Source organism: Podarcis bocagei (genome assembly GCF_964188305.1).
Source record: "Podarcis bocagei genome assembly, chromosome: 5".
Classification (NCBI taxonomy): Eukaryota; Metazoa; Chordata; class Lepidosauria; order Squamata; family Lacertidae; genus Podarcis; species Podarcis bocagei.
This window is the reverse complement of record NC_138129.1, coordinates 87,697,112-87,714,699: the sequence shown is the minus strand read 5'-3', so window position 1 is coordinate 87,714,699 and position 17,588 is coordinate 87,697,112. Positions and strand designations below refer to the sequence as shown.

Here is a 17,588-nt window from a genome sequence, read left to right as displayed (position 1 = left end):
ATGCTTCTGGGAGATGATATATAATGAGATAAAAGAAATGTTGAAATATACATTTATAAAGAAACCAGAAGCATTTTTACTGGGCATTGTTGGGAGTGATATAAATAGAAAGGAATTTAAGCTCTTTTTATATGCAATAACAGCAGCAAGAATATTACTGGTGCGCACCGACCCCTCTCGCTCTCCAAGCTTCAGCAAAAGCCTGCATTCGCCGCATAGGACGCACCCAGATTTCCCCTTCATTTTTGGAGGGGAAAAAGTGCGTCCTATAGGGCGAAAAATACGGTAATAGACTATGCAGAACTAGATAAACTAACAGGAAGGATTCGAAACCGGTGGGACCAGAAATTCAAGGAAGACTGGAGTAAATTTACGGACTATTTGAAAAGTATTTGTGAAGATCAGACGACGTTTGTAGGTTTGCAAGAAGTTTTGTGAGGAGTATTATTGGAAGTATTGCAAAAATGGAGAAGGGGAAGGATGAGATGTAAAGGCAACATAAAGTTAAGAAATGCATAAGAAGTGGTTAAAATGGTGGATCATCAGAGGTCCTGATGGAAATATAAAAAGATTGTATAAGTGATAAGTTTTGTGGTACATTTTATAATTTATATGTTAAAATCAATAAAAATTATTTTTAAAAGAGAGAGATCAGGATGTTGGAGCAGATGAGTCATGAATTAGGTATATTCTCATGATAGCAATGTAGGCACTAGGCAAGACTTTCTAGGGATAGCATTCCATAAGAAGGGCAACATTCCAGTTACCCCCGCTAACTGCAGAGATGACTAATAGGCAGGTTCATGTTAGCGCATGCAATCTTTCAAGTGCCCAGGTACCCAGGCTATCTACCCCAGTTGTGTAAAAATGGAGAGTTGTCTTCAACTACCTTATACTCAGAGTTGACACACTGAAGTTAATAACCATGGCTAGCTTAGGCTAATTAATGTCAACAGCTCTACCCTGAGCAAAAGTTAGTCAAAGACAACCCAAAGAATCCTTTTCAGATTTGAAAACTCAGAACCTCATGGAAAGCACATGATCTATGACCTGTTCACCAGCTATAGTTGTCTCACGGCAAAAATGGGTTAAGACTTATCTCTGACCACCATTCACTTTTCATACAAGAGTCTAGGAATGACAAAAGGAAGTGTCATTTGATTAAAAGGGGCTGGAAAATATTAGTCACAAAATCCTGGCCTTGTCTAACAATGGATGCGAACGTTCATGCAAAAGTTAAATCATCTTCAGTCACTTTGGTTGATCAGTAAAGATCTCCTGAGAGAGACAGGACAAGCATTCTCTTATCAAAGGTTCATTGAAGGCCAACGGAACATTCTTTTTTTAAAACACACACACAAACTGCACACTTAACCACAAGCAAAGTTTGCATGTAAGCTCACAAGAACTTCTGCCATATACAGCATTATCTGCTGTGACATTCCAGCTGTAGAAGAAAAGAACTGGGTGCTTTAAGAAAAAGCAAGAGGAACACTTTAACAGAGGGGTCTTCAGAAACATCCCTCCATTCTGAGTCCTGCTGTTGCCACCACCAGAAGAAACCTCATTAAAAACACCAAGAAGTTTGCGCCCGTCAAATTTCAAACAGAAGCAAATCATTTCCTCCACAACCACAACCAATAAAACCCCCAAATCCTGGAGGATATTGTGGTGAGTACACAATCTCTCAGCACTGGCACCCCAGTTGTTGAGCACCTTCCATCTGGCAGTCTAGCTGGTGCCTATCTTGGCTATTTTCTGACACCAGCTGAGGACTGATCTCATTTGCTCTGAATAGGGTTTTGAGAATTTTGGAAGGAATTGGAGGATGTGTTAATGATATGCTTCAATTGTGTTTTATTGTTATGCTGTCTTTTATGTTGTTGTTACATGCCCTGGGTTCACTCATGATGAGGGGTGGAAAATAAATCCTATAAATAAATAACGTTAAATAAAAACTTGCCTCTCTTTCTTAGGCAGAGGGAGGTTTTGTTTTATGGCTTTTAATTTTGGGGTTTTTTTCTTTAAAAAAGGAGCAAGTAGTCAAGATTTCTAAAACTACTTCCTTCACAAACCAGTTAATTGATACCTTCAAACGTCCTTTCCATAAAATTATCCCTACAAATATCTATCTCCAGGTAGTAATCATCATTAAATGGGGGTCAGCCTAAAACTTTAAGTGCCAATTCTGTATAGTGGGAATGAAACATTCATACCCTTTAAAAAAGTTGTGGAGTTCTTTCTCCTTGTCCTCAGCTAACAAATATATTATAGGCTCATCTGCGTCTAATAAAGATATACTGTAGAAAAGGTTAGTTCTTTTTCTCTTCTTTCTTTTATAGTTGTGGGAAGGCACACAAAATAGATTTGTTCTCAGGTGTGTGGGTCAATGGAGAAGATAAGGTTTGAAATCTCAAAGATGTAAATATTCAGCTGAATTAGTGGAAATTACATACAAAAAAAATCCATCACCGGTATATTAAGGGAAATTGTTCGAAAAAAATGGGCATGTTGAATATCATTGTGAAGAAAAAAATGTGTATATTAAGAAAAATGACATACGTAAAATGCTGGCAAACAGTGAAGATTATTAAAAAAGGGGGTCTGATGTGGAAATATGGTCAAGTGAACTCAATAGTGGAAAAATGAGCAACTAAGAGAGCCTGAAATTGACCAATTGATCCATCCCTAGCCTAAGGCCAACCTGCTATGCTTTATATACCATCCTACTTCTCACTAATGGAAATGGCCAAAGGACAGAAGACAAAATGTCAAGAAAAATCAGGTGAAGATAGCAAGATTTCTTGGGATCATGGAATTTCACTCCTAAATTGCCACTAAATTCCACCATCAATATGGCTGCCTTGGTTTTGCTTCATGCTGGATTATGTGTCTGAAGCTCATGGTATGACAGCTTGTGAAACCTGAGGTAGTAATTACCAAAGTATGCTCTAGAGGACACTAGGGTGTGACGAGACTAACTCCTAGCACGGTGCAAGAAATTTATTTAATAGTTATAGAGCATACGACTATAGAACAGCCCCAAAACCTATCTAGTCCAGCATCCTGATTGGTACAATGGTGAACTAGATGCTTTTGGGAAGTTCACAAGCAGGACATGAATAGCTCGCTGCTGTGCAATACCTCTTGGTACGAAGACGAAACACTATTTCTGAATCCCATTCAAACTCAAAGTACTTTTTCATAGAGGAGGCTGCCTGCTACTGCTTCAGATAATGCATTGCCTTTTTCTGGGCAGAGATGCTACACCAGCTTCCTGACAGGTGGGTCGTTGTCACTTAGCAGAAGGGGTGAAGTGGTGGCAAGGTCAGTGCGGTGCAAACACACCAGAAGGAGCACCAGATCATTGACACTTCAGTCCCTCTTCATCCCCATCCACCCACACAACTGAGAACGAATCTGTCTTCAGTCTTGCAGACAGTTGCCTCCCCACAACTGCCAAACAAGGTAGAGAAAATGAATATCTTCTACAGGATTTTGGCAGCAAACCTCCTGCTGGCAAGATAGCATAGCACCCAGCTAGCTTCCAATCAGACTCTACAGAAAGTATGTCATGTCTCTAGATCATGTGTGGCTGGAACCCAAAGCAGAGATGCAACAGAATTACTTGCCCTCAAAGGAGTCTGCCTGTTGTATCTCTGCATAAGTCATGAACTCTGGGCTTACCATATTCTCGTCAGGAAGCACACCCAGTACTGTAGCTGACGCAACAGATAGAGGGTAATTCAGGTGGGTAATTTCGGAATCCCTGAGATCCAACATTCTTAAGGTAAACCTTTGTAGGACTTGTAAGAGTGACATGGGTCTTGGTGTGCGTCAGTTCTCAGAAGCCTGGGAAACCCTGGGCAAAAGAGACTTTTGCATGCCTAACTCAAATTGGGACAGGGGTGCCAACCTGAGTAAAATAGGGGGCAGGTAAGCTCCACATATTTGATCACATGATGCAGCGCCCGCACACTCCATTTGAATGGGAATGCCCATCCACTTTGTGGGGGCCTGGCCCTCTCAAAGCCCCCATGACCCCTAGGAGTTCCTATAAACTGGGGTTAAATTCTCCTGGACGACCCAATCTAACCCTTGTGGGAACACTAAACAGTGATGCAAAACCAAACAGATGGCCTCCAGGCCTTTATTATCAAAAGGGCTTGCCTGAAAAAAGGAAAGGGGCACATCTTTCACAGTGCACAAATAGGCCCTTTGTTCTCCCAGCACCTCCTAGAGCCATAGATATTTGCTTAACACTTTTTTTTTTGTTCCAGGAGCTTTATGTTCCAGGAGGCAACTGGTCTGTCTTTAAGGTGGAGCGTTCTTCATACACTGTGCGAGAAAGAAATATGTTCCACTCACTTCAGCATGAAGTCTGATTTCCCCTGAATCCTCCAGAGTGTCAAGTGAAAACAAAAACTACCAAGCACAGTTGAGAGTGTAGGATTGGGCATCTAAGTGCTCCCCTCCTTCTGTGAAGCATTATTCTCGGGCACCTTGGACGTTACAGCTCTCGTTTTATCTCTGCTATTGGTGCCTTCATTCCTGCTCTCTTGAATAAGGAGCAAAGTTGTTTCACTTTACACCACTGGATAGCCCCTCACAGTGAAGCAAAGAACGCACAGTGGCAATGGACTGTTTCTCTGGAGTCTGGCAGGCCTGCCTGGGAGAGTTTAGAGTACCCAAATTTTAAAGGAGGACCAGCCCAAGACATTTTGTGGCCTGAGGTAAAGTTGGCACGAGGGATGTGGTGGTGGTGGGGATTCAATTCAGTTCACATTTAAAGCTGGACCTACCCAATCTGCATATTATTATCATCATCATCATCATCATCATCATCATCATCATCATCACCATCAGTATCTAAAACCATGTTTGCATGTTTGCATCTCAAGGAGCATTTTATCCAAGGATAGCTGACTGACTCATTGACCCATCATTCTCCCACTTTTAGCCTGATCCTCTGATAAAATTATCTGCAGCATGGACAGGGTGAGAGCATTGTAGGTATAGTCCACGAGGGGGCAGTGGAAGTGTTGGTTCCTCCTATTGCTTCTGCAGAAGGAAGGCTGCCTCCTCCCCACATTCGCAGGTCTAATATAAGCAAAACAAAGAGGGGAGCAACGTTTTTAGGCATGCCTTTAGATATTGTGGGTCATAATCAAGCTAATAAGTTCTTCTGAAAACTTTAAGACATAAATACTTTGCAGGTGACTCATTCCACTGGGGTCAGTGGGACTCAGGTATAACAATAACAACAACAACAACAACAACAACAACAACAACAACAACAACAACAACAACAACAACAACAACAATTATTTATTTATACCCTGTCTAACAACAACAAAATATTAAAATATTAAAATACAATAGTCCTTCAGATATTAAAAGCTTCCCTAAACAGGGCTGCCTTCAGATGTCTTCTAAAAGTCAGATAGTTGTTAATTTCCTTGACATCTGATGGGATAGGAGGGCATTCCACAGGGCGGGCGCCACTACTGAGAAGCCCTCTGCCTGGTTCCCTGTAACTTTAATTTTCGCAGTGAGGGAACTGCCAGAAAGCCCTCGGAGCTGGACCTCAGTGTCCAGGCTGAACAATGGGAGTGGAGACGCTCCTTCAGGTATACCAGACTGAGGCCGTTTAGGGCTTTATAGGTCAGCACCAATGCTTTGAATTGTGCTCGGAAATGTACTGGGAGCCAACTAATTTTAGCTGTACTAGAGATGGTAGCCTGTATACTAACAACAAACTTGTTCTCTGAGAGTTGTTCTTTATGTAGTCAAAACAGCAGTACCTGAGGAGCGAGGAAGGGAAAACTGGGAGGAAGCAGGATGGAATGGAGTATCCTGGACAAAGACCTGGCTGGCTGGCTAGATCACTGACTGCATCGATAATATGAGACTGTCTCGATAGCATTTTCTTCTAAAATATGATTATAATACGGCAACAGATGTGCACCAACTAAGCAGCTTTCGTTTGAGAGGGAGATGCAACTCTCTGCTTTTAGTTAGTGCTATCAGGAAGGAAGGCATGCCATATTTGTATCTTTTGCTTTCAGAAGATAGAGGATTTATCTCATTATCTGTCTATAATATGACTTGCCTGGGCAATGATTTTTGGCATCGGTTGTAGAAGAGGAGCCTCTGTGAAAACATGTTATCGTTTTGATTGGGAAATTGCCTTTACAAAATAGTTCTGTTGACACTGGCAGTGCCAAAGATTAGAAATAAATTTGCAACACAAAATATACATAACTATGTGTTGTGGGCAGAATGTCATCTAGCAGTTTATACACCAATGACATGTCATCCTAAGATTTTATTGTGAGTTTGTCCACTTTATATGTTGGGTTTTTCAGCTATGGCTTATATGAAAAAATGAACAAGTATCATCGGTGACAGCAGTCACGAAATTAAAAGACGCCTGCTCCTTGGGAGAAAGGCGATGGCAAACCTAGACAGCATCTTAAAAAGCAGAGACATCACCTTGCCAACAAAGGTCCGCATAGTTAAAGCCATGGTTTTCCCAGTAGTGATGTATGGAACTGAGAGCTGGACCATAAAGAAGGCTGATCGCCGAAGAATTGATGCTTTTGAATTCTGGTGCTGGAGGAGACTCTTGAGAGTCCCATGGACTGCAAGAAGATCAAACGCATCCATTCTTAAGGAAATCAGCCCTGAGTGCTCACTGGAAGGACAGATCATGAAGCTGAGGCTCCAATACTTTGGCCACCTCATGAGAAGAGAAGACTCCCTGGAAAAGACCCTGATGTTGGGAAAGATGGAGGGCACAAGGAGAAGGGGATGACAGAGGACGAGATGGCTGGACAGTGTTCTCGAAGCCACAAACATGAGTCTGACCAAACTGCGGGAGGCAGTGGAAGACAGGGGTGCCTGGTGTGCTCTGGTCCATGGGGTCACGAAGAGTCGGACACAACTAAATGACTAAACAATAACAATCATCAGGACTAGGGAAGGAAGTCTGATTTACTGAGAAATGCTCCATTTTAACAAGGTGCAAGAAAATCCATAACCAAACAGATTCTTAATATGGGCATTTTATGAAGAACTTATAGATACAATATGACAAATAACTGTGCAAAAAAAAATTACGCTCAAAGAGATAAAGGATTACTTGGAACCTTTAATGTTGCTAAGAGAAATAAAGATTTATTGGAAACTTTATGTTGCAAGATCCACTAATATATTCTTGGATAAAAATGAAGATGCATTAAGATGTCTCCATCTGAAAGTAATATTTAATTGATTTTGTATATTTTTATATTCTTAAGCATTGAATAAAGACTTTCACCATGAAGAATATGCCATACTCATGCCCTTAAAATATACCTAGCTGAGTATTGTGCATTAGTACTACAGTTACTACTACTATGCTGCCAATATGCATGGTGCTTTTCAGAGTATTGTACCTCAGAGTATTGGTCATGTCTACAGAATGGAATATGGCAGTATCCCCAGGGATACAGGGAGCTGGCTTCAGGCACCAAGCCAAACTCTGCCAACAAAGATGTCTGCAAACATGACATGAAGACTGGCAATGTCAACCCCATTGTGCAGGAGTCCCTTCCCTAAAACTGGAATGGAGGAATGGTAACTGTAATAATACAGAATGCATCAAGTGCTTACGTATACCTATTTTCTTCAACTAGGATAATGAGTCCCCAAATCTGTTGGCTCTGCAACATCTTCAGAGATGGCACAAATGGAATCACTTCAAAGTAAGTGCAATATGGGGGGGGGGGAAACACATTGATAGAATACAGAGAACTATAGTTGTTCTGATTTTTGTTAGTCTCTTCTACTTTTAAATTCGATTGATTTCAAAGAGAGTTGTAAGCATCCCATTGAAATAATCAATGGGAAGTAGCATTTTGTGATCTTATGCTAAAAAACTACTTTGGGGGAGTGTGTGTGTGTGTGTAATTTTTTAAGTAAAAGACTTTGCTCATTATTATTTCATTTATTTATTAAATGTAAAAAGGCCAACAATGTAATCCTAGACAGGTCTGCTTGCACGTAAGCGGCTGAACAATTGCTGCCCTATAAATCTTCCTAAAATTAGCTGTAACTTTGAAACCAATGGGGGGGGAAACGGCCATGCCTAATATAAGTCACATTGTTACATTTACAACTGACTTGTCACAGCTATTACAAAGTAGCTTACCAAAAGAAATAATTGAAGTGCCTAGATTGAAGCGATGATTTCAGTAACACATGCTATCAAGACAAGATACAGTTTCCAAGAGCCAACAGGAAACTGATGCCTGGAAACAGCTTGCAGAGGCTGTGAAAGTCTCAGACCAGACCTGCCAGGATGTCTCTGCAAGGCTCATGAGACCTGCTGATTTGCCTGCACAGCTTTAACCTTGTTGCCACCCTGCCCACCCTGCCCACAGAGGAAAGCCACACCACATGGGCTGCTGCCACATGGCTGCCACCTAGTGTTGCAACACTTGAAACTTCTATATTGATTTTAACCTGCAAGAATAAGTAATGCAACAATCTCTGATTGTACAGTGGTACCTCGGGTTAAGAACTTCATCTGTTCTGGAGATCTGTTCTTACCCTGAAACTGTTCTTATCCTGAGGTACCACTTTAGGTAAAGGGGCCTCCCGCTGCCGCCGCACTGTTGCTGCACGATTTCTGTTCTCATCCTGAAGCAAAGTTCTTAACCCAAGATACTATTTCTGGATTAGCGGAGTCTGTAACCTGAAGCGTCTGTAACCTGAAGTGTCTGTAACCCGCGGTACCACTGTACTGGAGTGGATTGGAGTGATTATTCTGTGATATTATGGTAGTGGAGAAAGCTGTATGGTAACTTTTGAATAAATGGGTTTTTTGGTTTTAAGTTTCCATATCAGACGCATCAAAATCTCAATTGCTGCACCTTTTCCTTTGCAAATTTTGTCACCAATTCCTTCAGGTCGAGCATCAGCAAATTCACATAATGATCACTCCAATCCTCTATTGAAACTTTTATGAGATTTAAGTGTTAACATCACAGTTCACAAGGTTATTCAAAGTGATGTGCATGCCAAAACTGTTCCTTTTATATTTGAGACAGGCAATCAGAGATTGTTGCATTACTTATTCTTGCAAGTCAAAATTAATTTAGAAGTTTCAAGGGTTTTGCAACATTGTTGAGCGTGTGTGGGCTTTCATAAGTTTGAGCTTGGAGAAACTGCATTCAAAATATAAAATAAAAGTAAAATATTGTCAGAAATTTATGGCATAAACTAATCTATATAAGGGACGCGGCTGGCACTGTGGGTTAAACCACAGAGCCTAAGACTTGCTGATCGAAAGGTCAGCAGTTCAAATCCCCACAGCGGGGTGAGCTCCCGTCGTTTGGTCCCAGCTCCTGCCCACCTAGCAGTTCGAAAGCACTCTTAAGCGCAAGTAGATAAATAGGGACCGCTTTATAGTGGGAAGGTAAACGGCGTTTCCGTGTGCTGCGCTGGTGCTGGCTCGCCAGAGCAGCTTCGTCACCCTGGCCATGTGACCCGGAAGTGTCTTTGGACAGCGCCGGCTCCCGGCCTCTTGAGCGAGATGAGCACGCAACCCTAGAGTCGGTCACGACTGGCCCTGACGGGCAGGGGTACCTTTGCCTTTACCTTAATCTATATAAAACTGGGCTCCTTGGCAGCTGCAAACACGCATGGGCAAGCAAACATGGGCATAGTCAGGATTTTTGTTAGGGGGACAGAACCTTAGTTTGCTATGTATTTTTATTTATTGTTATTGATTTTTGTTGATTTAGGGGGGAAGCTGCCCCTCCCTGCCCCCCTGGCTATGCCCATGCAAGCACATCTCCTATTCCCAACTCTCAAGGGAGATTTTCATCTAATTTCATAACTTTTAGGTCAGAGGTGGATTTAGGGCAGCGTGACTCGTTTCAACTGCACTGGACACCAAGTTGAGGGGGTGCCATCAAGTTGTCGCAGCCATGAGATATGAGCCGAATGGAAGTCAAGAGGTGGGGAGGGATGCCATACCAAGTGCCACTGAAATTTGAAACACCCAAGAGCACCGCTGCTTTTACCGGCCTTTGTACCCACTTTACCCACATTCTGCCTGACAAAGGAAGTTCCCCAGCCACTACAAGTCCACTAGCAAATATAATACTATACCTAGGTAAAGGTAAAGGGACCCCTGACCATTAGGTCCAGTCGTGACCGACTCTGGGGTTGCGGCGCTCATCTCACTTTACTGGCTGAGGGAGCCGACGTACAGTTTCAGGGTCATGTGGCCAGCATGACTAAGCCGCTTCTGGTGAACCAGAGCAGCACACGGAAACGCCATTTACCTTCCCGCCGGAGCGGTACCTATTTATCTACTTGCACTTTGACGTGCTTTCGAATTGCTAGGTTGGCAGGAGCAGGGACCGAGCAACAGGAGCTCAACTCGTTGCGGGGATTCGAACTGCTGACCTTTTGATCGGCAAGTCCTAGGCTCTGTGGTTTAACCCACAGCGCCACCCGTGTCCCTAATACTATGCCTAGGATGGTGCAAAATAGCAGGTGAAGGGCTGGAGCAAAGTCACATGACATGGAGCTTTGCTGGTGTTTCATATATCATAGAATTGTAGAATTGGAAAGGACCATGAAATGCAGGAATCTTTTGTTCAACGTGGGGCTCAAACCCACAACCATGTGATTAAAAGTCTCGCGCTCTACCGACTGAGCTATCCCAGGTTGCAAAAACAGTAGGAGGAGTGTGGTGGTTCAAGGCACCAACCAAACAAAGAATAGAATGTATTTTTTATCAACGGGGGAATCTTCTTGTTGCTAACACACACAGAAACGACCCAGACACTTTGCTAGGGTAAGCTAAAAATGCCCAAAGGCAAATAACAGTGATGGTTATAAATCACCAATGCTGTAAAATCCTGCAAACAGCTGTTGTGCAAGGCAAGTTTATGAATCTTTTGTTTGGGTTCAGTGTACAAAGGCCAATTTTGCTTTTAATCAAGAATGGATTAGGAATGAACTTTGTAATAATTAAGTGGCTTTGGTAAGCATGTGGAACTGATGTCAGGCCAAGTGGGGATGAAGAAAATTGTCCTCTAACTTTTAGGTGGTCCAGGATGGCTACTCCATTTTGTTTCTTTAATGCAAGATCTTCAAAAATGGGGCGCAGGAGAAATTCATTTCAGTTCACATTTAATGGTGAACCTACCCAATACATACTTTCTGAAACAAAATGCAAGCCTCAACATAGTCCGTCTTCAAAATCCACGCTTCTCAGAATTTTGCAGTGCTCCAGCCCAGTAACATGCAGAAAAATGCATACATTAATTTGAAAAAATAACATGCAAACATGCATCAAATAGGGAGAAATTGCTTGCAAAAAATGCATATTCACTTAAAAGTAACATAAACATACAAAAATGCACTAAGGGGAAATTGCTTTGCAAATTTATAGTAGGGAAATTTCATACAAAAAAATGTGTAGGAGAAAAAAGTGTATTAGGAAAACTTCACTCTAAAATGCTAATGAATTTTCATGAGGACTTAAAAAAATGTAAAAGGAGGTGAAAATACAAAGAATTGGGTTTAAGATTCAAAAAATTAGAAACCAAAATTGACAGATTTATCCATCCATAGCTGCAATCCTACACACATTTACCTGGGATTAAGCACCAGAACTCTGGGAGCTCAGGCCGAGGAATAATGGGGGAAAGAATTGCACAGTTGAAGTCCAGTTTCCTTTTAGAAGGCACAACACTTCACATTTTTAACTAACCAGCTCAGAACAGAATAGATCCTTAAGACCTTCATTTTTCAGGTAGGGGTTCCTCACCTTGCATGGCAAGAGAATTACCTCTTCTACAGAAGGTCCTTTTGTTCTAGCTGGCCGCTGTAAAGGTAAAGGTACCTCTGACTGTTAGGTCCAGTCATGTCTGACTCTGGGGTTGTGGCGCTCATCTTCCTTTATTGGCCGAGGGAGCCAGTGTTTTTCCGGGTCATGTGGCCAGCATGACTAAGCCGCTTCTGGCGAACCAGAGCAGTGCACGGAAACACCGTTTACCTTCCCACTGGAGCGGTACCTATTTATCTGCTTGCACTTCGTGCTTTCGAACTGCTAGGTGGGCAGGAGCTGGGACTGAACAATAGGAGCTCACCCCGTCGCGGGGATTTGAACCGCCAACCTTCTGATTGGCAAGCCCTAGGCTCAGTGGTTTAGACCACAGCGCTGTGGTTATTTGCTATTCTAAACACATGGTTTTCATTTCCCTTATTTCTCACAGAGTAAGTCTGGAGGAAGTGCTGCAGTGGTCTCAGTCTTTTGAAAAACTAATGGCTACTAAATGTGAGTTATCATGTGATTTTTAACCAGAACACTAAGTAAGTGTGGGGATCTGTTTGTGTGTGTAAATTTTGCAATGCAATTTTGGTTCAAAAACTGTGCACAACACCCCACTTCCCATGTTTTACATAAAAAGGCATGCAAAATGCCCATTTTAAAGGAAAACATATGAGATAATGTATGTCTGCATTAAAAATGAGTATTTTATTAATCATTTCCGAGGAAGCATTGAGAAGCCGTTTTAGAATATATATATATTTTAAAAACCTGCATTTTTAAAATTGCACATGTAAAAACAATGTTAAAAGCATGAATGCCTTTCCTGCCAAGTGCAGTGATCATTTGGCTATATAAGGGATGACATGATCATGGAGATATTTGGGTCCCAAGCTATACTGTGTAGGACTTTGTACATCAGTACCACACCTTGAACTTAGCCTGGTAGTTAACTGACCACCAGTGCAGTCCTTTCAGCAGCGGTATAACATGGTACCGATAGTCTACAACAGCATGGCCCTGAGAAAGAGAATTTTTGTGCTCCGTGATCTTGCACAGGTCAAATGATTCACATGAGAGCACAGCTTGGAAGATGTGCATCCCAGTTGTGGCACTCAACACATTGGAGGGTATGCATTGTTACCACACCGAGTGACCCCACCTAATTTTCAGATGGGCCTATTGTCTACAAAACCTACCTGAAGACTGAATACAGCGATGAGAACATTGAATTCTGGTTTGCTTGTGAAAAGTATAAGAAGATTGTATCGCAGAGGAAAAGAATGTCGATGGCACAGAAACTTTTCAAGGAATATATACAGCCTCAGGCTCCGAGGGAAGTAAGTTAATGATCTGGAGAGGAATACAGAAAGTCTGTTTTGGGTTTGGTGCTGGTTATCTATGCAAATTAAATAGTGACGTCTCCAAAAATTATTATATAATAATCTCAGATATCTCTTCAGGCAATTGAAAGCTAAAGATGGGGACCTTATTTTGTTTTATTTTTCTTATAGTTATATCCTACCTTTCTTCTATCAGAGAACCCAAAGTGATTCCCAGATAGTCAATACATCCAGACCTCCTTAGCATCCGCAAGGGGATGGTGATCTCTTGAGCCTTCACACCATAACCTGGAATTGTAGTAGCACAGGCAATAAATTTATGCCGCTTCTGCATCCTCAGTAGTCTTGTTATAATGGAGAAACATTAACTTCTCAGAGACTCCTTCTGCTCTTAAATCTTCCATGCCACTCTCTAAATTTCAGACACAGAAACCCAAGTAAAACCCAAGTAACAGAACTTCACACTAAAGGTGTGTTTCCCAGGCTGAGAGTGTCAGTCTTTCCATGAAATCCAAGGCAGGGTCATTGTTTGGTGCTCTTTTTCTGAGCTTGGGGCAGGAGAAGAGGAGAGGAGGAGCTTACAAGGTATAAACCAGGCTTCCTCAACTTCAGCCCTCCAGATGTTTTTGGCCTACAACTCCCATGATCCCTAACTAGTAGGACCAGTGGTCAGGGATGATGGGAATTGTAGTCTCAAAACATCTGGAGGGCCGAGGCCAAGGAAGCAAGACGAATGCCTCGCAAGACGAAAAACTCGCTAGACGAAAGAGTTTTCCATTTTTTGAGTCGCTCCGCAAGACGAATTTCCCTATGGGCTTGCTTCGCTAGACGAAACGTCTTGCGAGTTCTTGCGAGTTTGTTTCCTTTTTCTTAAAGCCGCTAAGCCGCTAATAGCCGTGCTTCGCAAGACGAAAAAACCGCAAGACGAAGAGACTCATGGAACGGATTAATTTCGTCTTGCGAGGCACCACTGTATAAACAATGGAATAGTGAAACAGCCACGTCAACTAGTTCCAGGCTTTCATTTGAAATGAGACCTGCCTAACTGGCAGATTGGCAATATCACATCTGCCTGCTGAAGAGGACTCGAGGTGCTCATGAACCAAGCAGAACACACTGAGATGCTTGTTCATAAGTGTTCCACTGCTGCCCTTTAGATGAGCATCCACATGTGAACAGAACTTAGAAACAGAGCCAGCCAAAGACATTTTGCTGCCTGCAGTGACAATGGTGCCCCTCCCAGTTCCATGTATAAAACCCAACTGGACTAGTGGATGGTTGGTTGGCATCTGTCTGCCTCAGGAGACAATAGAGGAGCGTGCCTTTGGGGGCACACTGTTGGCAGGTTGCAGCGCCAACAGAGCAATGTGAGAGACTCTTACTAGATCACTGGTGATAGGATAGTGTATCCCCCCACTAAACCTGTTCTTTTGTTTGCGTGTTTAGCTTTTTTGGTATTTTTATTGTAGATCATCTGGAGATGTTTTTGTAGAAGGCAATTAATTAATTCATCATGTACTGTTTTAAAGAGCTTAAACATGGACTAGAAATATAGGTCACTGCAATGGCAAAAGTAACAGTAGGGGAACATCTTGATGAAATCCTTCAGTGGTGAATATGACATCTGTGGCTTCGTGTTCATGTGAAAGGTCCTGTTTTCCATTAGGATTTGCTTCTTGGAAGGAAAGCCTCATGACATTGTTACACACACAAAAAGTTGGGGAAGGACAGACTGCTTTCATAATAAGCATATTATGCAAAGGTGACCCAAACATGAAAAATCCATTTCAATTCCAAATGGGTGTCAATACTATATTTTCTATCTATCTATCTATATCCCCGCGACGGGGTGAGCTCCAATTGCTCGGTCCCTGCTCCTGCCTAGCAGCTCGAAAGCACATCAAAGTGCAAGTAGATAAATAGGTACCGCTCCGGCGGGAAGGTAAACGGCATTTCCATGTGCTGCTCTGGTTCGCCAGATGCGGCTTAGTCATGCTACCCACATGACCCGGAGGCTGTACGCCGGCTCCCTCTGCCAATTAAGCGAGATGAGCACCACAACCCCAGAGTCGGTCACGACTGGACCTAATGGTCAGGGGTTCCTTTACCTTTTTATCTATCATCTATCTCTCTCTCTCTCTCTCTCTCTCTCTCTCTCTCTCTCTCTCTCTCTCTCTCTCTCTATCTATCTATCATTTGTTTGTTTTTGCATTAATATCCCACACCTTTCCTCCAAAAAGCTGAAGGCGGTATCCATAGTTCTCCTCCTCACCATTTCATCCTGACAAAAACCCTCAGAGGCAGTGACTGGCCCAAGGTCACCCAGTGAACTTAGCGCCTAAGTCAAGATTTGAATTCTGGTCTCCCACGCCCTAGTCCAACACTCTAACCACTACTCCACATGGTCTCTGTGCGTATATAAGTACTTTCACGGTACAGCACTTTGGGTGCTTCCATCTTCACTTCACAGGCTTCTGTTCCTCCTTTGAGCATCTCACTTTGACCTACCTCTTGCATTATCAAAACTCTTTTAGAAAACCTATTAATTTTGCTGAAAACTACTCTCCTTTTCAGGGATGCGGGTGGCGCTCTGGTCCAAATCACAGAGCCTAGGGCTTGCTGATCAGAAGGTCAGCAGTTTGAATCCCCGCAACGGGGTGAGCTCCCATTGCTCGGTCCCAGCAACTGCCAACCTAGCAGTTCAAAAGCATGTCAAAGTGCAAGTAGATAAATAGGTACCACTTCAGCGGGAAGGTAAACAGCGTTTCCATGCGTTGCTCTGGTTCGCCAGAAATGGCTTAGTCATGCTGGCCACATGACCTGGAAACTGTACGCTGGCTCCTCGGCCAATAAAGTGAGATGAGTGTCTCAACCCCAGAGTCATCCGTGACTGGACCTAATGGTCAGGGGTCCCTTTACCTTTACCTTTTTACTCTCTTTTTCAGATTAACATGGATAGTCAAGCAAGAGAAGCTGTTATCAAAAACATTCAAGAAGCAACGCAGTCCTGTTTCAATGAAGCCCAGAAAATTGTTTACTTGCACATGGAAAGGGATTCCTACCCGAGGTTTCTTGGTTCAGAAATCTATCGGAACCTTTTCCTTACACTTTCAACCAGACGGAAACCACCAGTGTCTATGAAAGAGGGAGAATAAGAACTCAGAAGCGGCTACTTTCACCACCTGTTTTTGAGCCTTATCATAAACAAGAGAAAACCAAGACACTAACGGAACATACATACAACACAGATAAATCTTGTCATGTTTTAACTTAGCACAGGTAATATTGAACTGAACCATACAAATCAAATGTAAAAAATAATGTCAGTAGCAGCGTGATTTGTTTATATTTCGGAGGGGGGGCAGCAACTCTGGAATAATCATAGTCTCTCTGAACAAACCAACCCAATTTCACATTGACACTTAGTAACAGAGGCACCAGCATGCAAGGTCTGGGGGCGGGGGACGTTGCATGCCTGATGTCAGTATTTTGGGAAGAGCCAAAGCCAGAGTCAAACACAGTGGCAGTGTGGCTTCAGTGACTGGCAGCTCCTTATCTTCCTCTTCCTCTTCCTCTTCCTCTTGCTATGCCACCAGCAGGGGGCTGCTTTGACCCCCCCCTTCCCCTAAGCGGCAGGAGGAGGAGAAGGAACTGGTCACTGAAGCCACACTGTACTTGGCTCCACACATGGCCCTCTCCTCCCCCCCCCTGATTTTTTGGGACATTGGGGGCAACCCCCTCCCCAAAATATGGGGGGTGGGCAAAAAGGCTCAGCCCCTGTGAGTTGCTGTCCCTGATTAATATACAGTAGCTGCTGCCCCAGTGCTTCAATTTTTGGCCTGGAATGTGTATGCCACAGTTTGCTTATATATTTGCAATGGCCACTCACCTAGCTAGAGTTTGGGGGACTAAAATTTGGGAGAGCCAGGAGATGGATGTGGATTTCATGGGGCTAGAGGGCCAGCAGCATGTGACGCCTCTGTTAAAACATCTACACCAGGCTTCCTCAAACTCAGCTCTCCAGATGTTTTGAGACTACAATTCCCATCATCCCTGACCACTGGTCCTACTAGCTAGGGATCATGGGAGTTGTAGGCCAAAAACATCTGGAGGGCTGAGTTTGAGGAAGCCTGATCTACACTGACTGCCCATATGCTACTAGTCCTGGTTCAAGGTTCTTGCATTGAGGTACATAGCCCTGAACAACTTGGGTCCAGGATACCTTGAGGACCTCCTGAGCCCTTATATTCTAGCCTGAGCACTAAGATCATCTGGAGGGCTGTTATTTCTCCCCCATATGACAGAGCTCCAGGTGACTCAACCAGAAGTGATGATTGGTCCCATTCTGTGGAAAGCTCTTCCAGCAGAATATTGACTTTCATCTCTATGACAACAGGCTCTGCATCTGC

General features: G+C 43.0%; 1 protein-coding gene across 2 annotated transcripts; it reads left to right on the top strand.

Annotated features, from left to right (window-relative positions):
* Window positions 1-1,333: 1,333 nt before the first annotated feature.
* RGS13 (regulator of G protein signaling 13) lies at window positions 1,334-16,726 on the top strand. 2 transcript variants are annotated; one of them, XM_081194541.1, is made up of 5 exons: window positions 1,334-1,671; window positions 7,680-7,748; window positions 12,282-12,343; window positions 13,010-13,176; window positions 16,125-16,726. In XM_081194541.1, the coding sequence occupies exons 2-5, from the start codon at window positions 7,684-7,686 to the stop codon at window positions 16,332-16,334; spliced, it is 504 nt and encodes a 167-aa protein (XP_081050667.1). In that variant the 5' UTR covers window positions 1,334-1,671; window positions 7,680-7,683; the 3' UTR covers window positions 16,335-16,726. The 2 variants fall into 2 exon arrangements, with proteins under 2 accessions (XP_081050667.1, XP_081050668.1); XM_081194542.1 differs by lacking the exon at window positions 1,334-1,671 and adding an exon at window positions 4,713-4,733.
* Window positions 16,727-17,588: the final 862 nt, after the last annotated feature.

What these genes read in the sequence shown, in the direction of transcription:
- RGS13 (XM_081194541.1), top strand. Translation starts at nt 7,684, where the DNA reads ATGAGTCCCCAAATCTGTTGGCTCTGCAACATCTTCAGAGATGGCACA. An exon ending in ACAAATGGAATCACTTCAAA is followed by an intron (nt 7,749 to 12,281) that starts GTAAGTGCAATA and finishes TATTTCTCACAG; the next exon opens with AGTAAGTCTGGAGGAAGTGC. An exon ending in AGCCTCAGGCTCCGAGGGAA is followed by an intron (nt 13,177 to 16,124) that starts GTAAGTTAATGA and finishes TCTCTTTTTCAG; the next exon opens with ATTAACATGGATAGTCAAGC.